General features: G+C 42.8%; 1 protein-coding gene across 9 annotated transcripts in view; it reads left to right on the top strand.

Moving 5' to 3' along the window:
* SLC44A3 (solute carrier family 44 member 3) overlaps positions 1–22,771 on the top strand; it is a 112,411-nt gene that overhangs the window by 15,002 nt on the left and 74,638 nt on the right. For all 9 annotated transcript variants that reach the window (XR_005361189.1, XM_038541281.1, XM_038541282.1 and 6 more), the window contains 4 exons: positions 14,225–14,385; positions 16,440–16,529; positions 17,771–17,895; positions 22,103–22,289. Coding sequence is in view for 8 of the 9 variants with exons in the window: in XM_038541281.1 (XP_038397209.1) it covers positions 14,225–14,385; positions 16,440–16,529; positions 17,771–17,895; positions 22,103–22,289 (563 nt within the window). In the remaining variant the exon portion in view is untranslated. The remainder of the gene's footprint in view (positions 1–14,224; positions 14,386–16,439; positions 16,530–17,770; positions 17,896–22,102; positions 22,290–22,771) is intronic.

Below are 22,771 nucleotides of genomic sequence, written 5' to 3'. Positions count from 1 at the left end.
GATGACCTCATCCACGTGGTGCTAATTGAAAAATTCCTAGCTGACTGCTTAAGACTACATTTCTGGGAGAGGTTGAAAGAGCAATTAGATTAGGTATTAAGCTCTGGTTTGGGAACTTGGTCGAAGTGACACCAATTGGGGCCTCTGGTACAATTACCCCATTTTGATCAGACTTTCCAAGTAACTGAGAGACGTGATCAGATTTTAAGGCATTAGTGCCATTCTCAGCTACCGCTCTGAAGTTCGTGTGGTTTTTGTTTTTCCCTTTGTGTTGTATCCATAGGTCATGACATTTTTGCCTGACCTCTGTGATATTCACTGGTCATGGTTTCAGATGTACATTCTTTAATTGGGTCATTTTCTTTGTTCCTTAAACATTCCAGTTTTAGGGAGATCATTGGCTTGGTGTTTAGTGGCTGAGATCATGGATGTAAAGCTTTTGAGAGAATACAACACCCCAGAGACATTGTTATGATGACTATAAACAGAATCATTCCCAGAGTTTGGAGTGCACTTTAGAGCCATGGCCCCAAGACCCTATGGAAAGTACCTTTTTTAAGCCAACTGATTTGTTCTGGGATTTTATGTAATTGAGTTTCAATTTCGCCATAAGTGTTAATCCAGGCACAGCAGAGACATCTCCTTGCTCAGCTAAAAGAGAATCAAGAGCTGTTCTAATATCGAGGACAACTTTGGCTAGAGAGTGTAAGGCTATTTGTTGGTCTGCTGTTGTTTTAATAGCAGATTTTGCAATAATTTTAAGAATTAAGGGAAACTTTTCAATCATAGCCTCAGGCACATGTATCCCTAACCAAGGAAGCAGGGATCTGCCCTAAGGAGTGAAAACTGAATCATGAAACCCTCCCTGGTAGGTCAATGTGAACTGTAAATGTAATTTAAGGTGAGCCAACCAATTAGATATCTTCTTTTATTTTTGAAATGTTAGGGGCACAGTTAGGTTTTCTCCTAGCCTGAAGTAAGTGGCTACCCCCACTTAATAATGATCAGGGAGATAGAGATAAAGATGTTATCTTTCTAGGCCAGTGCCAGAGTAAAGGAAAGGAAAAGAAGGAAAGGGAGTTTTATGTTTAGATAAAGTATGAAGTCTAAACCTGGGGTCTCACACGGAAGCGGTCCACCTCGAGGTCAGCTATGTCCCATCCTCATCAGCTGGATTTAGAGGTATCCGGTGTGTACACAAGATCAGTGTCAGGTGGAGCCTCTGTTAGCCATGAGTTGTGTCCCCAAGGCTCTGTGTCTTTCAGTTTTATAACCGTGTCAGTGGCCAGGAGCACTTGGTAAGGTCCCTTCCCACGGGGCTCAAGAGCTTTCTTTTTAACAATGATGTTTCCAAAACATCCAGACATCAGGTTCCAGGCTGGGACCAACAAGATCCTTTGAACTTGAGGTCCAGGAAAGCATGTTGAACCTGTCCATGGTAGGCTTTAGCATAAGACTTACTTACAGTAGCTCCTCAGACTAGCATGGGACAGGGGCAGCAGAAAGTGGTTTTCTGATAGAATTCCACTGCATTTGCAAAGTTTTGTTAAGGTTTGTATGATTGGCTCAGTGCTGCAGGTGCTTTGATCCCTGGAGACCAGGAAAGATATACCCCAAGTGGGAAACATACTTCCTAACAAGTTCTTTGCTTTGGTGGGGGGGGGGGGGGGGGGGGGGCGGGTGGCGGCATCAGCCTTGCAGCAGGAGAAAAGCTTCAGCCCATCTGGAAAACACACCTACAGTAAGAGGACCATACTGATAACCTTACTAGGTAGCAGTGAATGAAGTCCAGCTGGAGATGTTCAAAGGGAGGGGCTTTGAGGAACTCTGGGAGAAAAACAAAATAAAAAAGTTTTTCTTTTTTTAAAGATTTTTTTGTTTATTTATTCATGAGAGACAGAGAGAGAGAGAGGCAGAGACACAGGCAGAGGGAGAAGCAGGCTCCATGCAGGGAGCACGACGTGGGACTCGATCCTGGGTCTCCAGGATCACGCCCTGGGCCCAAAGCAGCGCTAAACCAATGAGCCACCTGGGCTGCCCTAAAAAAGTTTTTCCAGAACTGTAGACCAGACAGATCAGATATTGATGGTAAATGGTTTTCATAATCCTAGAGAAGTTTCCCCAACCAATGTGTATTTATAATTTGATTCATCTGAAACACACCGTGGTGGGTAAAGGAATGCAAAAATTGAAAAATGGGGTTTGTCAGGGAGTCAGGAAGAACCAAGTTACAGTCTTGGGTTTTCCATAGCCCCAAGTATACAATTTATACCTACTGTTGACTCATCTTAATTTCTCCAACTTAAGAGCAGACCCTTGTCATGTTACAAGGACATTTATCCTCGTATAGACTTAAGCAGAAAAGTCTTTATCCACAGGTGACACAATCTTACAATATTAAGGAGGCAAAAAAAAAAACAAAACAAAACACAATATTAAGGAGGCTTAGTATTACTTATTTGACAATTTCTCCCCTGTAACTTACGTAGCAAACCTAACTAATTTAACAGATTTTTGGAATATTCTAGGTCAAAGACTTTATTTAGAATTTGATTTGGGGAAGTTTGTCAAAAATATCAAAGAAAGGGGACGCCTGGGTGGCTCAGCAGTTGAGCGTCTGCCTTTGGCCCAGGGCGTGATCTTGGAGTCCTGGGATCGACTCCTACCCACATCAGGCTCCCTGCATGGAGCCTGCTTCTTCCTCTGCCTGTGTCTCTGCCTCTCTCTCTCAATCTCTCTCTCATGAATAAATAAATAAAAACTTAAAAAAAATCAAAAAGTTTTGAAGCACTTGCCTAAATAGGATCATAGATCATTATGAAACTTAATATTTAAAACATAAAGAAATTTTCACAGTTTGATCAAAGCAGACCAGAAGTCCAAGAAAATTTTGTTTTTTTTAGCAGATAGAAACAAATTCTAATTTTGCACAAGCTTACTTGATATTAAAACTTATTTTTTAAAATAAATTCATTTTACATCTGAAACTAATGATACACTGTATGTTAGCTAATTGAATTTATTTTTATTTTTTTTAGCTAATTGAATTTAAATAAAATAAGAAAAAAATTCATTTTAATTTTAACCAGCTTGACTACAAATCAGAATTCCTCTTCAGAGATTCGTTTTCCACAAAGGTTCTACAACGTATCTACATTCTGATTTTGTCCCGTTTTTCTTCTTTAAACAACTACCCTCATGTTAGGACAAAATTACTTTTTTCCCCCTTAACAAAAAATACATCTCCATTTCTCACACCTTTTTCCCCCACTGAAAGTACATCTATTTCTGGCATATGGAGATATTTCTCTTTTTATTTTTAGTAGTTTTAATTGCATATATTAATTAGAATTCTTAACCCCTAGAAACCATAATTTCTCATGAAAACTAGGAAGTAAGCAATTGTGAATGGTCTGTCATACTAGTGTCTTTTAAAATTGCAAATTTTTGAATAACATTTCAAAAGCAAAAAAAAAAAAAAAAAGTCCTACAAGCATATGCCTTTTGAAATTTTCCCATGTAGCATTAACATATCCAAATATTTTTTAATTTCTCTGTAATGAGAAGCTAAAAGTGGATAAATTTATGTTTAGCAATTAGTGTATTAGTATTTTGTCTTATTTGGAAATGATCTAGGTATTTAATGAATTTAACTTACCATTTAACCTAACTCAGCAAAACTTTAAGGTTTTAGGTTACAAAAAAAAAAAATTGAGAAGACTATTTAAATAGACCTATATATTGCCAAAAAGTTCATTTATAAATGTCTGTCTTGCTTACATCTATTTACTTGTCCTTAATAATTATGTTAGATTACCTACAAAAACTTCATTAAACATTAGACAAAGTCAGTCATTATCCTAAGCTATTTTTTTTGACAGCTTTCACAAGCATTGACATGAGTTTATTAGGCTAGTAAACTCAGGTAGAGTAAGAGTCTTATATTTAATCTTGAGGTCTGTTTTAGTTAAACCATCAACCTTAAATTAGCTTTCATATCAAATATTTTTCCAGATCACATGAACTTGAAAAATATTTGGGTTTCTAGTCTCTGTTTCAGAATGGCCAAACCTTACAAGCACTTGCCTTCAAGCTATATAAATAGAGCTCTTTTACAGATTCATTTCAGCAATGCCATCTGGAGGGGGAAAATACCATGTAACTACAACATAAGTATATATACGTATGTATGTAGCTGGGCCACAGGGGTGCAGGAGCACCTGGCTCCAGGGGGCCAAGCCGACCAGGGTGAGCCACTCCCTGCCAACAAAACCCAAAGGCAGAGAGACCAGTGATGGTGAAACAAGAAAGGAATTTCTTTCAGTGAGGTCGACACCTGGAAGGCAGTGGTTGAGTGTCCCAGTCTGTCTCCAAAGTGCCAAAAATACTTCCTGGTTTTATAGAAGGAAAATATGGGCCAAAGGTCGGTGGGTAGGTGCAGGTGGGCAACAAAGGTCCAGCCCGTCACTGCTTCGGGGACAGTCACGCCAGTTCTTGCAGGCCCTGGGCAGTCCTTATTGCTTGAGGGGTAGTTTCAGTTCCATCTGGCAAATCTTGCCCGTGGGGTCATTTGCCTGAGTTCAGAGATAAACTGGAAAGAACTTAATCTGTTGAAAACTACAGACTGAAGTCACAAAACAAGGCAGTTGAAGTCCTCTTTCACTTGACACACATGAACATTCAGAGACACAGAAAACTTAAATTTATATTGTAAAATTGCCTGCCATGAAATAGGTACAAAATTAACTAGTTATAAAAATTGGATCTGAGTTTGTTTTTCCGGTAGGTGGGATAAGTTAAGCTGAACAGTCTAGATGACTGAAGCTTTTAAGAATGTATGTGGAGGGTCACCTGGGTGGCTCAGCGGTTGAGCATCTGCCTTTGGCTCAGGTGGTGATCCCAGGTCCTGGGGTCAAGTCTATGCCTATGTCTCTGCCTCTCTCTCTGTGTGTGTCTCTCATGAATAAATAAATAAATCTGCTGGTGGGGGGGGGGTGCGGAATATATTTGTGGAGAAGACACTGAAGAGGAGTTATTTGTCCTTGGCAAGTCAAGTTCCAAATGACCTTTTCCCCTTTTGATTTTTCTTGATAAGAATACCTCCCTGAAAGCCGCACTCTAGAGAGCTGGGCTGCACAAGCCCTGGAGAACACCGGACAGAGCACAGAACAAGTGCAGGAAAACAGTGCATGTGCCCTCTAGCATGACTTGGGTCCCCTTACTGCCAGAAGTTTTACACTTACCAGCCTTTGGAGATAAACAGGGGAGGTTTGGGGATTGGTAAAAAGGATTGGTGGTCTTTGAATTGTTTCTGGAGCCACACTCCTGGTCCTATAAAGACTAGATTTGTTAAGCCAGGAGAGCTGTTTTCAATCCCTCAGAGAATTGGGCTCCACCTGACTGATATCAGGGACTGACACACCTTCTCCACAGAAGAAGAAGAATATCTTCTTTCCCTCTGGATACCTTTAGTTTGGAGGGAGAAGACCTAAAAAAAAAAAAAAAAAAATTCCTCTTAGGGTCTAAATATCAACTTCCAGTGTGACCAAATTTCTGATTCTGGAGTTAGTAAGTCCTTTCAAATATCTTGTCGGGTGCCAGCCAGGACAAACAGTGAATATTTTGGCGGTCTTAGAGAATCTCATGGACCCAACAGGTATCCTTGAGGAGGATTTTACAAAAGATTGCATCTTTGCAAGATCTAGAGTCATTGTCGAAGATAGCTAAAGAAAGAAGCAACCACCTGCACATCCCAGACAGAAAGAAAGCCAAGCCTCATTCTTAAGACACAAAAGGAAACTATCAAGGAGATAGTTATTCCCAGGACAGAAAGACTCAATAACCCAAGCTCTGTATGTGGAAAGGAAGGGACAATGAATTTTTATTCCCCTCTCTGGACTGGGTTCAAGAGGTAATCTCCTTATAATCACTCTTGAGGATCCTCCCAGGGCTTAAGAAATGCTTTAACGACAGCCCTTAGTTCGACCTTTAAGTCAGGAGTGAGAGATACCTGAAGAGGATCGCCAGTAGCCTGGAATGGTCCTATTGCAAGAGGTCACAATTAAGTTAATAGTCTCTTCAGAACAGAGAGGCAGGTCAGCCTGGGGCTCACTAGGATTAGTACTCGGATCAAGGGTAGAGCTGAGCAGTAAGAGCTACAGCAGTCTTACCGGTCTCACTTTTAGTACCTTTTCTCTTTTTTCATTAGCTTTTTATAGTAAATCTTCCAATGAAACTATTTTGGAATTTGGAAACCTTTTGGAGGCTTCTGCATGCCAATTAAAACAGGTATCCCATTCTATTTAATTTGGGAGCTCCTGCGTCTAAGGACACTTCTTAAATGAGTGGATCTTGTGGAATTGGAACATTCCCCATAATGGCCATTGCAGTTCTATGTTATTTTTGGTAAAAAATTTTTTCTCTTGCTGGACACTTGCAACTTCTGGAACTGTAGTTCTTAGGCATGATGAGATAAGCAGGTGTGCAGCACCCAAAGATGGCAGGTTCGGCTATCTGGATGCAAAGGATCCCGTTCCCTTTAGTTAGGTCTTTGGGTTTCCCAGAGCCAGACTAATACCTATGAGGGACTTGCTACTGGCTTAGGGATTGTGTTTTATAGTGTGCCTCGTTGCACAGAAGTTTTCTTGAGGTTGGCAGGGTGACCTAGTGTCAGTCTCACCTGTTCCATGACCAGGCACCCTGACTCAGAAGTTTTTGAGTTAGATGACAAGCGCTCTGACAGTTCTTAAATGCTCCACCCATGCCCACCGATTTTTGTGCCATTTTGGCCTCCATGATCCCCACTAGCAAAAGCCTATATTTATATAAAACGAGATACACAAACGTGTACCTCAACAGACCAGCAGTAACCAAAACATGGCACTGCAGACTGGCCGAGAGAAGGCTGTGCATACCAGCAGCTGTCCCCCGTGTGGACTGACCAGCAGACTGCGTTCAGGGAGACTGTGGGCGGGAACCGAGAAGGGATGCCAACTCGGAATTGCAGACTGTACCAGGAGCTAAGGCCTGGTGCCCTGTCAGAGCCTCCTGTTAGTCCAGACAGACCTGTTGACCCTGGACAGGAAAGCCAGTTAGATCAGTAGCTTGAACACAACGAGCACAGCTAAACCTGAGGGGAACTCACCAATGGCCCTCGGAAATGGGAAGAAAAACAGAAATCAGAAGGCCTTGTAGGGTGCCACAGCTGTTTCTCTTCCCCAAAGGCCCTCAGAAGTTAGCTTCAAATCCCTATGCTGCCACCAAATCTGTGAAAAAGCAATTTCACTGAGTCAATTGGAAGATCTAATTGGCTTTGTTTAATGATTCATGAACCAGACAGCACCCCACCCAGCAAGTACAGGGGAGCTCTGGGGAGTTGGACAAATGGAAGAGAGGGCAGGGCAAGCAAGTTATTAGCCAAAGGAAAGGTTGCTTTCCCTTGGGGGCAGAGCAGCTATCATGGAGATTATCTCTTCTTCTGGGGGAGGGAGAGGGCCCATGTGGCAGGTTCATTGGCACCCATCAGGCTCTTCGTGGGGAGCTTTTCTCCCTCCGCCTATGTCTCTGCCTCTCTCTGTGTGTCTCTCCTGAATAAATAAATAAAATCTTCTTTAAAAAAAGATGCCACTAAGAAAATGAAAAGAAAAAAAAATAACAGACTGGAAGAAAATATTCACAATACATATATATGACAAATGCTTAAATCCAGAATAGATAAGAAGTTCCTTTAAATCAGAGTCTACAACCTTTTTCTATAAAAAGGTCATATAGGGCAGCCTGGGTGGCTCAGCGATTTAGCGCCACCTTGAGCCCAGGGCGTGATCCTGGAGACCCAGGATCAAGTCCCACGTTGGATTCCCTGTATGGAGCCTGCTTCTCCCTCTGCCTGTGTCTCTGCCTCTCTCTCTCTCTCTCTCTCTCTCTCTCTCTCTCTCCCCCTATGTCTGTCATGAATAAATAAATAAAATATTAAAAAAATTAAAAGGTCATATAGCAACTATTTTAGGCTTTGTGGATGGTATCATCTCAGTGGCAACTACTTAACTTTGCCAGTCTAGAGCAAAAGCAGCCACAGAAAATACATCAACAGATGAGTTATGCTGTGTTCCTATAAGGAACATGGTCATGTACCAACACAAATGGTGGGCCAAATTTTGCCGACCCTTGCTTCAAATCAATAACAAAAAGACAAGCAGTCCAATAAAACCAGGCAAGAGACTTGAACAGGTACTTCTCAAAAGATCTACGGAAAGCCAGTATGTACATAAAAAGATAGTTAACACCATTAGCCATCAAGAAAAGGCAAATTAAAACCATAATGAGATATCACTGTGCTCTTACTGGAAGGGCTACCATTTTAAAACGGAGCATCACCAAATGCTAGTGAGAATGTGGGACAACTCGAACTCTCATACAGCCACTTTGGGAAAAGTTTCATGTTTCTTACAAAGCTAAGCATACATTTACCATACAACCTAGCAATTCTCCTTTTAGGTATTTACTTGAAAAAATTGAAAATGAACATCAATAAAAAGACACATAGAAATTTTGATAGCAGCTTTTCTTTTAATAGCCCCAAACTGGAAACAACTTGGATAGCAATCAACAAAAGAGCAAATGACAATACAGTCATACAGTGGAATAGTACTCAGCAATTAAAAGGAATAATCTAATGAAAAAAGGGGAAAAAAAGAATGATCTAGTGATATACATCACAGCTAAGAGGAGGAAAAGAGCAAATGGGAATATACAACAGTCAAAAGTAGTTTATAGTTCTAGAAATCAGGTTAATAGTGGAGACTGATCAGATGGGGCTTAAGGGTACTTGTCTTTCTCTGACTGACTTATTTCACTTGGCATAATAACCTCTAGGTCCATCCGTGTTGTCACAAATGGCAAGATGTCATTCTTTTTTATGGCTGAGTAATATTCCGTTGTTTAAATATACCACCTCTTCTTTATCCATCTATTGATGGATGCTTGGGTTGCTTCCATATTTGGCTATTGTAAATAATGCTGCAAAAACATAGGGATGTATGTATCTTTTCAAATTAGCATTTTTGTTTTTTGAGGCACAAATATCCAATAGTGGAATTACTGGATTATATGGTAATTCTATGTTTAATTTTGTGAGGGATCTCCATACTGTCTCTCACAGTTGCCGTACCTATTTGCATTCCTACCAACAGTGCACAAGGGGTTCTTTACCTCCATATCCTCACCAACATTTGTTATTTCTTGTCTTTTGATTCTAACCATTCTGAAAGGGGTAAGTTAATATTTCACTGTGGTTTTGGTTTGCATTTCTTTGATGATTAGTGACGTTGAACATCTTCTCCTGTGTCTTGGCCCTCTGTATGTCTTCTTTAGAAAACTGCTCAGGTCTTCTGCCCATGTTTTAATTTGATTACTTGGCTTTTTGGTGTTGAATAAGTTCTTTATATATTTTGGATACTAACCCCCTATCAGATATGTTATTTGCAAATATCTTCTCCCGTTCAGTAGGTTGCCTTTTTGTTTTGTTGGTGACTTCCTTCACTATGCAGAAGCTTTTTATTTTGGTGTAGTCCCAATTGTTGATGTTTGCTTTGTTTCCCTTACCTAAGGAAACATATCTAGAAAAATGTTGTTAAGGCCATGGTCAAAGAAATTCTGTCTTTTTCTTTCAGTAGTTTTATGGCTTTATGTCTCACAATTAGGTCTTTAATCCATTTTGAGTTTACTTTTATGTGTGGTGTTAGAAAGTGGTCCAGTTTCATTCTTTTGCTTATAGCTGTTCAGTTTTCCCAGCACCATTTATCGAGACACTGCCTTTTTTCTGTTGTATATTCTTCCCTCTTTAGTCATAGATTAATTAACCACAAAAGTATGGATTTATTTCTGGGCTCTTGATCTGTGTGTCTATTTTTGTGCCAATACTCTACTGTTTGGATTACTACACATTTGTAGTATTTCTTGAAATCTAGGATTGTGATACCTCCTGCTTTGTTCTTCTTTCTCAAGATTGCTTTGGCAATTCAAGGTCCTTTGTGGTTCTATACACACTTTAGGATTATTTGTTTTAGCTCTGTGACAAATGCTATTGGTATTTTGATAGGGATTACACTGAATCTATAGATTGCTTTGGGTAGTATGGACATTTTAACAATATTAACTCTCCTGGTCCATGAGCATGGAATATCTTTCAATTTGTGTTGTCTTCAACTTCTTTCATCAATACTTTATACTTTTCAAAGATTAGATCTTTTACTTCCTTGGTTAATTTCTAGATATTTTATTCTTTTTGGTGGAGTTGTAAATGAGATCGTTTTCTTAATTTCTTTCTCTTACTTTCTTTCTGTCTCTTTAAATTTATTCAGTGGGGCTAGTTTTGTTTTTTTGTTTTTTTTTTTCTGTTCCTAAATGAAAACACAGTTCCCAAGACTGCTCTGGTTAGTTTTAAGTAATAATTATGCTGTCACTTTAAGTTATAAGAGATACTTTCCATTCAGTAATTAAAATGTTCAGCCCAATATGATAGACTTCAGTTTTGAATGCCAGTTGAAACTTTTCCTTCCCCCGGGTTTGGCCAGGAACACATGGGAAGGGGACTGCAATCCTCTCCTCCTCCTCCTCCTCCTCCTCCTCCTCCTCCTCCTCCTCCTCCTCCTCACCTTTTCCTCTCACAGTCTGCTAAAATAGGCTTCTGACTCTCAGGTTGGCACAGCAAAAGTGAAGAGGAATAAGAGGGAATAGGAGCACTTTTATTTGACTGATACTAGTACCAGTTTGCTGGGTGTGGGAGATGTTCCAGCCAGCTTTCTCCCATGGACACATTTTGGGTTCTTTGGAGACTCCCCATCGCTCTGGCTCTCTCAGCTCCAGTGTTCTTCATGTGGTCAAATGCAACTCTGCTCTGGCTGGTCGTTTGCTAAGTTCCCTGGACCTGGGACATTAAGCAGCCACTTCTATCCTCTTTCTGCTAAGGGCCCCACAGTTTTCCATGTAGCTCTCTTGAACATTAAGGACACTAGCCTCCACTTCTCAGGGCTCAGACCTTAACCACACATGGGGTCATCTAAGCCCTCTGAGTTTTCTAGGAAACACTTCTCAAGTGACTCAGGAGTGGTAACCCTCACCCTCTCTCCCTTGGGAACAGGAATGGATTCACATGAAAATTCTCTCTCTCAAAAAATAAAAACAAAACAAATGAAAAGCTTTTTAGAACTGTTCTTTGACATGATTCAGTGTACCTATCAATACCTGTACAGAGTCAACTTTACTGTATCCAAATAAAAAATAAAATCAACCAAGGTATCAAGAATGCAGACTTGACAAATGAATTTAACTTAATACAAATGTGTGACATAACCTCACTGGAGGGAGATGAGAGAAAAGGAGCTGACTTAAGTAACTTTGGAAAACAGCTTTGTGACTAAATACTGTGAATGAAAAGCAAAAATAACTGTACATAAGCACCATGCTCTAGTTGGTAATTTTGTTTCTCACAGGGGTACTAATTAGCATTCTGACAGTACTTAGCAGGGTTGATTATAAGGGGACTTAGGATCAGTGACACCTCAGTTGCAATGAGCATACCTAGTACCCAGATATTGGTTTCTAAATACCATTTTCTGAGAGTTCCTTGGAGAAATGACTGATTTTTAGGGCTTGGATAAGTAAAATACAAGATAAACATGGCATAATCTTGCAGAACCAAAAAGTGAGGATGTGCCCACAGAAACAAAAAACGGTGGGGCATGTCAAATTACCCAGGGACCAACCTGAAAGACCTCCTAGTGGCCAAAGCTGGAATGATTGGAGCAATAGAATAAATAACAATCATACTAGATTATAACCTAAAGAATAAAGTAAATATCCATGAATTGGATAAGTAAGTGGGAGGAGGGCACAGCACAGAGGGATAAATCTTTACAGAAATATTTACTACAAATAGTGTGTGTAAATACTTGCCACTTAATTTCCCTCCCCCTGAGAGTGAGCTGGGCTTAGTGACTCACTCCCCAAAAATATAGAAAGATAATGACAGTGGAGAAACCTGGTAGATATCAAACACCTTAACAAATGATCAAGTTTAACTTGACCAGTGATGTCATGTTGCTGTCATGTTCCCCAGTATTCTATGGAAAGAGAACTTCATCTCTGTGGTGTTCTTCCCCAAACCCATAACTGCAATCTAATTATGAGAAAACATTAGAGACAATTTATCAAATACCAGACCATGAATCTTCAAAAGTGTCAAGGTCGTGGGAAACAAAAACTAAGAAATTGTCATAGACCAAAGGAGACCCGACAACTAAGTGCAGCATGGCATCCTGGATTGTATTCTGGAAGAGAAGTAAAAGGACATCTGTGAAAAGTGGTAAAATCCAAGTAAAGACTGTAGTTTAGTTAATAGTACAGTACCAATACTAATTTCCTCATTTCCTTTTTTTTTTTTTTAATTTCCTCATTTTCACAAAAGTACTGTGGTTATGTTATATAAGATGTTAGGAAAGGTGAGTGAAATATACAAAGGAACTCTCCGTAGCATCTTTGCAAGTTTTCTGTAGCTCAAAAATTACTTCAAAATTAGAATTTTTTTCTAAAATGTCCTAATCTCCAACTCCCAACCCTTTTATATTCTCAGTGTGGGTCAGGAGTTTGTGAATCTAACCAATTTTCTAACTTTTTTTTTTTTTTTGGCAAGCCCAGCAAGATAGGGTCTAGCATCTCATTTTAGGGTATAATTTCTATTGTCTTTGAGCTTCAGATGCAAACTTCTGTTTACATTTCCTAATACATTCACATATGTTTTTAAAAGTCTCTAAAATGATATTATGCAGAGGGGCACCTGGCTGGCTCAGTAGGTAGAACATGGGACTCTTGATCTCAGGGTTGTGAATTTGAGCCCCACGTTGGGCGTAGAGTTTACTTTAAAAAAAAAAAAAAAGATTAGGGTCTTCTGGGTGGCTCGGTTGATTAAGTGGCCAACTCTTGATTTTGGCTCAGGTCCTGATCTCAGGGTCCTGGGATCGAGCCCAGTCTTGGGCTCCATGCTTAGCAGGGAATCTGCTTCAAGATTCTCTCTCTCCACTCCCCCCACCCCTTCCCCCTGCTTATTCACACATGAGCACTCTCTCTGTCTAAATAAATCTTTAAAAAAGAGAGAAAGAATAGAATGATGTATCAAAACAATGGCTGCCTGAGAAAAATGTATTTTTCTTCAAAGAGAAAAAACACTGCTATTTCCCACAGTTTATTTGTTCTATTGTACCTTTTGGGATTTGGGCCATGTGAATATATTACACTTTCAAATTGATTAATTAGGAAAAAGCTGCTTATTTGTATTACCCTTCTCTTGAATCACTATCCAGTGACTCAGGAACTATTTCTGTAATGTGACTTCCTGGGAAAGATTCTTCCCTATGTTCTATGTTGTATTCATTGAAAGTTCAGAAGCCATTTTTACTTCATGGACAATACAGTATTGTTTGCATTTGGGGTCTCCCATGTTTCATCTTCACACATTTCAAAAAGTGGTTGGTTTTTGCAATTTGTCAGATAATTTGACACTTCTTGAGCTGGGATTATTTGCACTGGTGGGACCCACGGAGGGAAAAAAAGGCAGAACCCACAGAAGGAAAGAAAGAAGGTGCTTGTGGCCTCATTAAGAGTCATTAAGATGAACATCCATGAACATTTTTTATATTTCAGGAAGGGGCCCCAAAAGGTCAGCTTTTTCTTCTACCCAAGGCAGTTATCAATCACAGCTTTATTCATACATTCATCCCTCACAAGTACGCATTCTGTTTGGAGCAGGCCTCTCAAGCCTCATCCGTCTCCTTAGAGTAAAGCTGGTTGTTTCATCCACGCAGCTTCCGATGGAGCCAGCCCTTGTGTCTAACAGCTCCTTAAAGACATGCTGCAGTGCTCGAGTTGGAGTTGGTAGTTTGCATCTGAGAAGGGCCAAGACAGGGGAGTCCCAAGTGTCACTCTCCAAGTGCAGATTTCTGCTTTCTCCGGGTCCCCATCATCACTCCCACCCAGAGCATCAGCTGCTTCCTGGCGCAGAGCACAGTTGCCCAGCTTTCCAGAGTGTACTTTGCAAACAGGATGCTAAACAACTTCTTATTTCTGCAGATCGAAGGTTTTCTTGGTTGTTGAGAATTCTAAATACAGATGGCTTTTTTTTTTTTTTTTTGAGTTAGCTTAATAAACATCTTTGCCTTCTGTTCTTTCGTAGCAAGTCTTTTCCTTTGTTTAACCGATGTGTCCCTCGGACCCCTGAGTGCTATTCCTCATTTGCGTCTGTTTTGATAAACGATGTCGACATCCTCCATCGAATCCTAAGTGGGATCATGTCCGGAAGGGACACAATCCTCGGCCTGTGTATCCTCGCCTTAGGTAATTTTCAATTAATTTTCTTGTAAATTTTCTTGCAGTGTCTGTGCCACAGTTTCTAGCGCTTACATATTTGTACAATGAAAATTAGCCTCTGACTTAAAGATAAAACTTCGCGTATTTTCTTCATAAATATTTTCAATGTTTTTAGGCTCAGATGGGAGAGGGGACAATAGAATTAGGGAAACACCAGCTGGGCTCTGCCAAGAGGCCTCACCGAGTGTGGGCTGCCTGAATATAGCAGCCGTGTTCAGAGCCTGGTTCTCAGTTCTGTGTAAGGGTGGATGTGCAAAGCAGTTCGCAAGCTGGCCATGAAAAGTTCAACTGTCAGGGGAACCAGAAATGCACATCTTCTGGCCAGAATGCCCTGTCCCCACAGGCAAGCCAGATCAGAAGGCTGCTTGGTGAGCAAGGGAAGGAGGCATGTGCATCCTTGTTAAGTAACATCACACAGCAATGGCCTGATGCAGCCAACTGCCTGCATTGGGTTGTAGGCAGGTCAAGGCCTCAAGCTGGGACATGCCTCTTCCTGGCATTTCTGGAAGCAGCTACCCCGACTCTTGACCCCTTAACTTCCTATTTGCTCTCTTTCAACATGATGAGCCCCTTTAAGAGTCAACTTTGTCAGGATCCCTGGGTGGCTCAGCAGTTTAGCGCCTGCCTTTGGCTCAGGGTGTGATCCTGGAGTCCCAGGATCGAGTCCCACGTCAGGTTCCCTGCATGGAGCCTGCTTCTCCCTCTGCCTGTGTCTCTGCCTCTCTCTCTGTGTCTCTCATGAATAAATAAATAAAGTCTTAAAAAGAAAAAAGAGTCAACTTTGTCTTTGAACAAGTTAGCACATTCTGCCAGTGTGGGCTGTAGTAATGGCCTACCACCTACCCCTTCTCCAGTGGCTGCTCCCCAGCCTTTTGGTTGAAAAATTCTTTGGTCAGCCATGATTCTGTCAATTTACAGGCTGAATTTTCCGCAATTTCATAACCAAAGGATCACTACTTTCTGAATGCTTGGGGATGCCTAACTCTTCACCATTATGTAACTTCCCTATTTCTTACAACCCAAATGTGCCAGGCATCATGCTTTCTCTTAACTCATTAACACCTCATCAGAATTCTATCACCATTTGTAGGAGGGGGAAACAGGCTTACAGAGGTTAAGTGACTTGACTGAAGTCAGGTGATGACTAGAGGAGGTGGCATGGCTGAGACTTAAACCCAAATGTATTTTGCTCCTCAAATCCATGTTCTTAACCACAACACCAAACTATTCATATGTAATCCTGATTTGTTGTTTAGCAAAAAAGTAAAACCATATATAAATTCACTGATATGCTTAACATAAAATAATAAGCTTAAAACCCCAAGAACTGGAAAGTAGTGTGCAGATTTTTTACATATACAGCTTACCGAAAAATTAGAACCCTAAATTTTTCATTTCTAAAGGCATTGATTTTTCATATTTAGTAAAGATACATGAGCATGAGAACATTTAAAGTTAAAACTTTACATAAGCCCAATAAGAAGTCAAAAGAGTTAAGTATGGCAAAAAAAAAAAAAATTTTAAAGGTTCATGTGGACTTAAAAAAAACATTTGGGGGGGCCTTTGGGTGGCTTGGTCAGTTAAGCGTATGACTTAGGCTCAGGTCGTGTTCTGGAATTGGGCTCCGTGCTTAGTGGGGAGTCTGCTTGTCCTTCTCCTTCTCCCTCTGTCCCTCCCCCTGCTCATGCCCTCCCTTTCTCCCTCTCTCAAATTAATTCATTAAAAAAATAATATTGGGTATTTGAAAATAAGACCTGATTAACAAAAGAAATTTTTTCTTTTTAATTCAAGAAGAATGCTAGGGCTTTAGATATTGGCTTACTGTAGCAGATTGAACTTGTATATGCCTCAGAGAGTGCCCTGGGTGTGTCTTGTTATTTTTGTTTAGTCGATGTTTAAGATATTCAGAAATTGAAGGAAATCCTTAGCACTCCCTCTTCTGGGCATCATGATAGCCCTGGCATCATTACCCTCACACCTTGATTGCTGTTGGGGTTTATATGTTTTGCTTAATTTTTCAGCCTTGTCTTTGGGCATGATGTTCACCTTCCGATTCATCACCACCCTTCTGGTTCAGATTTTCATTGCACTGATTATTTCCGGACTGTTGCGTAAGTATTTCCACTTGATTGATTTCCTTTTGATTAAATGAAAAGCCTTTCCACTAGGTATGGAACTTAAAAAGTTGGCATTTTTGAGCTAAATAAGTCTCAGAGAGTCTCTCATTCCAACCCCATCATTTCACATATGGGAAAACTGAGTCAGAGAGGACAGACGGAGTTGCTTATGTCATGCACATAATAGGAAAGTTGATGCCAGTCTATTGTCACTGCTGTACTCTGCTGCTGCTGAGATGGGCCTGCCAGTCCAGCAATCCTAGTGGCCATGCCTTTAACAGACGACTCCAAGACTTGTTGGAAAGAATGCCTTCTTTTAAAAATGTCTTTTGAACTTTCATATCAGCCATGGATTCATGGGTCCCCACAGCTGTCATGCAAAGGCTCCCACCAGTCTAAAAAGATTCAGGTCCTAAGCTGGGGCTTAGGTCCCAAAGACCTTCTCCTGTGCCCACTGGTTCCCCTTTTGTTGCTGGAATGTGGGTGGGTCCATACAGGGTTTGTCAGGAAAGGGGGCCTGAGAGGTGGGGCACCCAGGAGGTTTGAAGGAGCATCAATTTACCAGCTGACATGGGATGCTTGAACTTATAATAATTGGTATGACTGTAGGGTTTCTTTCCCCTGAATGATCAGCTCTGCCCTCAGCGACTTAGGGCCGTACAGCTCATAGTTGCACAGCGTGCCATGCTGGAGGACAGACACAGCAACGATGACACTTTCCCACCTAGGCCAAGTTAAGACAAATGTGACCTCTGTAGTCACCATGGTGGTGGTGTAGGTGGCATGCGGTGCTTAAATGGAGAGCATTTGCAATGTCAGGGTATCCACCTAGTGTTGTGAGTGCCGTGCTGATGTCCAGGTTCCCGCAGGGGTCATCACCAGTGGAGCTCGTTGGGCAGTTCTAGATTTTGGACTTAAATGTTGTTCCCCTCACTGCCCTGCCCATGCACTTTCTTCCCCAGTCTGTAGGCTGGGCTGACAGGATGCACCTGTGTTCTGGAATCACTTCCCTGTGCCTCCCAAAGACAAGCAGCCACTGCAGGTCCGGGTGGTTTGGAGAGGCTACCCTGGCCCTGGCCAGCTCCTCCAGAGGGTCAGTGGTTCCACATAAAGCCCTGGGCCTGTGGGACCCACTATCCGAGCCAGGCCACTTCCGTGCGTGGCCCACATGCTGAGGGTGGGGGGCGGTTACCCCATGCCTGTGTGCTGAGCTGCCCTGGTGTTTTGCTTTCTAGTTGTCTGTGGTGTCTTATGGTGGCTGTATTACGACTATACCCATGACCTCAGCATAGAATTGGACACAGAAAGGGAAAATATGAAGTGTTTGCTGGGGTTTGCTATTGTATCTACAGTAATCACGGTAAGAAACGCCCTTCCAGCAGGAGGTCAAGGAGCCTGCTAGGACTCTGAAATCCGAATAATTAGAGTTTAACCCAAAACAACTAGAATTTGTTTTTTGGTTTTTTTTTTGACCTCAGAGTATGCATACATAATAGTAGGGTGAATGGACATACATGTTCAGTGTGTTCTCTTTTTGATTCGCAGTACCTCCGTAGAATAAATCAAAGCCTTTAAAAAACAGGAAAAAAAAGGCCTACCTTCTTCCCAAGTCATTTCTGCCATCACTCAGAGGTTGATTTGTTACTTGTGCTGATTCATTTTCCTTGAATACAGTAGAACCATTTTTACCCTCAAGCGGCCATAAGGTGGACACTGTGGGGTCGGGGGAGGGGGCCGACTTACCACAGTTCCTGTTTCCTGTTTGCGAGGAGCCTCCCCCTCCAGCCAGTGGATGCTCCGGGTGTGACAGCTTCTACTGCCCTTGAACACAGAGAACCCTTTATTTCCAGACCTGCTGGCCACTGGATTATTTTGGTTCTCAGAGAACCTACCACCTGCCCCCATCACCCCCTGCCAGAACTCCCCAGTTAAAAACTGGCAGAGTGTTGAGGCAGCAGATCCGGGTTGTTGCGGGAGGGAGGAGAGGGAGGTTGGCAGCCCAAAATCATTCGGGTCACTCCCCAGGGGGGCATTAAAAGCACTAGAATCCCAAGGTCCCGGAGGGGGGCTGGAGTTGATTTTAGGCGATCATGGCCATTCCTGCCCATTCCTGCCTGGCGTGTTGCTTATTCACGGTCTGTGGGTGCGCAGCAGGCCAGGGTTCCCACAGGCCCTTTCGCTCTTCCAGCAAAGCAGACTCTCACCAGCCCACTTCTCTTCCCAGGAGAGCCTTCATTCCCATATTTGGTAGTCTCCACATTTTCTCCTTTCTAGTGAGGTTTCAGGTTTGTGTTCTTCACATGGAAGGCATCTCAGGGAACAAGTGTATGATTAAGGAAAGTTCCCAATTTGTCCTGCCCCAGGCAGGGACCGGGCCCACAGCCATTCCAGGGCCTGTGAATGAGGCTGGAGGAAAAAGGACCCCCTCTGTACCCCAGGCTGACACTGGAGCTGTTGGGCAGTGGGGAGGGGGTGGGGGGCAGGGCTCCGAGCTGGGGGGAGAGCCAGCCTTCTCCCTGAGTCCTCCACAGGGCTTCCTTTGTCTCCACACACTGAACCTTTAATGGCACCAGACTCCAGAGTCAGGGGTGGCTTCTCCTCCTCACTGAGTGTAAAGTTAGCAAGAGAGAAGGCTGTGAAGGCAGAGAGGCTGTTGCCACCTTGTCTGTGAGGACTGTTCAGGTGCTGGGACAGAGGGTAGAAGCAAACGGCAGCTCACGCACCATTCACATGGCACATTGGTCACCACTCCTTACCCTGACACTCCCATGTAGTGAAGATCTCCCAGGGAGATCCTAGTCTGCTACCAGGACACCTGGGTGGGATATGTTCCCATCTCCTGAGTCCATAGAAGCTACCTTACAAATCAACTTGAAGACATTGTTCTGGGGAGATGGGGGCTGCCTGTGAATATTATATAAATAGTTTCACCAAAAGCCCTAGCAGTGATGAGAAGAGAGGGTGAGTGGCATTAAATGCACACCTCAGGGCATCAGCCTAGGAGTACAGGCTGAAAGGCAGCTCCCTGAGGCTTAGACCCCAGAAGAGTGAAGTCAAGACGTGGCCACCATGGTGAGTCAGTCCTGCCCCCCAGCCCAGCCTCGCCCACACCCCCCATTAGGTCCTGCTGATCCCCGATGAGACTGGGGAGAGTGACAGATTAGAGACTCTGCACTTGTAATGAACATCCCTGCAGTGTACTCGGGAGTGTGAGAGGAATATTTTATGCATATATATAACTTGCAAAACACACATGCATTTAAATACGCACATGTTAGCTTTCCACTTGGGAGCTAGAAGCCAAGTGTATTTACCTAGAGATCATATTATTTTGCTTCATGAAAATTTTAAGTAAGACCAAAAAAAAAAAAGTTGCTTTTTCTTATTGATAGTAGTAGGCATTGAAAATGCAGAGTTGGAAATTCCTACCTAGCCTTTACAGCTTTAGGGTATCCAGGCCTCTTCCCTGGCTCCCCCTGACATGCTACAGCTGGGTCAGGAGGCTCTGGTCCCAGCTCTGGGAGCAGATTGGGTCATCCCTCCTTCCCTTGACTCTCCTCTACTGGACTGTAAGATCCTGTGGCCCAGGAATGCCTCAGCCCAGCTGGGAGATAAAGGGTATTCTAAGCTAAAGGAATGGCACATGTGGGGTCACATGGACATGAGTGGGACCTGTGGGATGTTCCCCTGGCAGAAGCCTGAGAGCCCGTACAAAGAAGGACCATCCATGCCAGGAAGGTCCTGATCTGTGATGATAATGACTTTGATCTTTATCCAGAAGCATGGGTAACTGTTGAGGGATTTTGAGCTGGGAGATGACATCATTGATTCTATCCTTTACAAAGATCCCTTTAGCTTTGGGTTAGAGGAGGGAAAAGAACAGGAGTTGGGAGCCAAGGGGATTAAAAGCAGAGGCTCAAAAAAAAAAGCAGAGGCTCGAGGATGTTTTTGGGGTACAGATGATTGAGGATAATAAGACTTGAGCCGTGATCAACTGTGGGAATAGAGACAGATCTGGGAAGCCGAACACAGGCAACTGGGATGGTGCTGTGCACTGGGCACTGGGCCGTCCTTGACGTTAAAGGATGGCTCTGCTCTCAGGGAGCTTAATCTAATGGGAAATTCAGATGAGTAAACATTTGCAGTAGAAAATGCTGAGAGCTACAACTGGTAAGTTTGGGATGATATGGAAACGCACAGGAGAGGAAACTCATTCTTGGACAGTCCAGAAAAATTAGGGCCACTGGAATAGGGAATCTAGAAGAAAGAGGAGATTTTTATGTGAAGATAATGAATTTGGTTCAGGACGAGTTAAATTTGAGAGACTGTTGGAAGTTCACAGCCTGGCCAGGAACTGACATGCTTACTCATCCAGCACCTAGAGAAGGGTGAGGCTGGAGGTTCTTTTTTTCTTCTTCTTTTTTTAAGATTTTATTTATTTATTTGAGAAAGCACAAGCCTGAGTGAGGGAGCAAAGGGAGAGGGAGAAGCAGACTCCCCGCTGATCAGGGAGCCTGATGCTGGGCTCCATCCCAGGACCCTGAGCCAAAGGCAGATTCTTAACCAACTGAACCACCCAGGCGCCCCGAGGCTAGAGGTTCTTATTTGTAATAAGGTTATCAGCCTCTAGGAAGGATGCTAAGACCACAGAGGAACAGGAGATAGCCCCGAAAGACTCTGAGAAACAACAGCGGAAGGAGTAGGAGGAGAGCCAGAAGAGCATTCACAGAAGTCAAGGGAGGAGACAGTTTTAAGGAAAGAGGAGTGGACAGAGATCCGGGTGCCAGGCTCTAGGGAGGGTGTGAGGGTGGATGGCAGGTGGAGACTAGTCCGTGCGGAGCCTGCCTGTGAAGGGTGTGAGGAGGTGCAGGCAGCTGGGCTTGGGTGCGAGGGTGAATTTAACATATAATCTCCATGGAGGGGGGCCAGAGCCGATAGAAAAAGGCTCAGAAGGTTGCTTTGAGGCACGATCACTGTCCTTTCCCCTCCTACTTGCATTCCTTGCCTTTTGCAGTCCTTGAGCATTCTCTGAGTCTCTCGGATATTGTGGTGATGAGGCAAGGGTTAGAAGATGGTTCTCTGACCCTACAGGACCTTGTTTGCATTTTCTCTTGTTCTCTGCATGTTCCCTTAGGTGAGGGATTGTGCCTTGTTCACTGGTACAGCTGCAGGGTCAGCATAGGGACCAGCACATAGTAGATGCTCAATTAGGACTTGAAAATTTTTCTGGGGACGCCTGGATGGCTCAGTGGTTGAGCGTCAGCCTTCAGCTCAGGGCGTGATCCCAGGGTCGCTGGATTGAGTCCTGCATCGGGCTCCCCACAAGGGAGCCTGCTTCTCCCTCTGCCTCTGTCCCTGCTTCTCTTTCTCTGTCTTCATGAATAAATAAATAAAATATTTTTTAAAAATTAAAAAAATATATTTTTCTGTTCCATTATAATAAAAGTAGTGAGTAGCTATCTCAAAGAGCTGTTTGCTGAGATATCAGTGAAATATTAAGGTTTGCGTTAAGCTCTTCTTGGATGTTCATTATTTTGAGTAATTTAGTCTAACCTCTTTCTCACCAGGCAGTTGTGCTCAGCTTGATTTTTGTCTTCAGAAAGAGAATAAAATTGACAACTGAACTTTTCCAAGTCATAAATAAAGCCATCAGCAGCTCTCCTTTCTTGCTGTTCCAACCACTATGGACTTTTGCCATCCTTATCTTCTTCTGGGTCCTCTGGGTGGCTGTGCTGCTGAGCCTGGGAACTGCAGGTAAGCGCAGTGGGTCCTTCATCTCAGAGCTGTGCACTTTAGAGCCATTGGCCTGTTTACGTAGGGACCTGATCTCCTGTGCGGTGAGAGGCGTCTGATGACAGCGGGGATGGTGCCAGGGGCTCTGTCATGGGGGGAAGCAGGAAAATCCTTTCCCTCTTTTATACTGGCTTTAAAGAAACTGGGTTTGTTTCACAAGAGGAATAAATTCAGTAAGGACTGGAAGAGCTTTCGGAAAAACTACAATATGAACAAAAGCCTCTAGAAGGAAGGATTTAGATTTTATCTGAGGCAATTTGCCAACTCCTCTCAAATTAGGTGATCAAGAAGAATGTCCTATTAAAGTCTGTTAATAGGACTGCTCAGTAGAGCCGCGTAAGTTTGAAGCGAGTGCATATGGAAGTTCACATCGCCTAGGTCCTGAGAAGACGGTCCTGAGTCGCCCACCCTCCTGTTGTCTCTCTTCAGTGGTTTTCTACCAG

The sequence above is a fragment of the Canis lupus genome, chromosome 6 (assembly GCF_011100685.1).
Source record: "Canis lupus familiaris isolate Mischka breed German Shepherd chromosome 6, alternate assembly UU_Cfam_GSD_1.0, whole genome shotgun sequence".
In the NCBI taxonomy this organism is placed as follows: Eukaryota; Metazoa; Chordata; class Mammalia; order Carnivora; family Canidae; genus Canis; species Canis lupus.
This window is presented reverse-complemented; position numbering and strand designations above follow the sequence as displayed.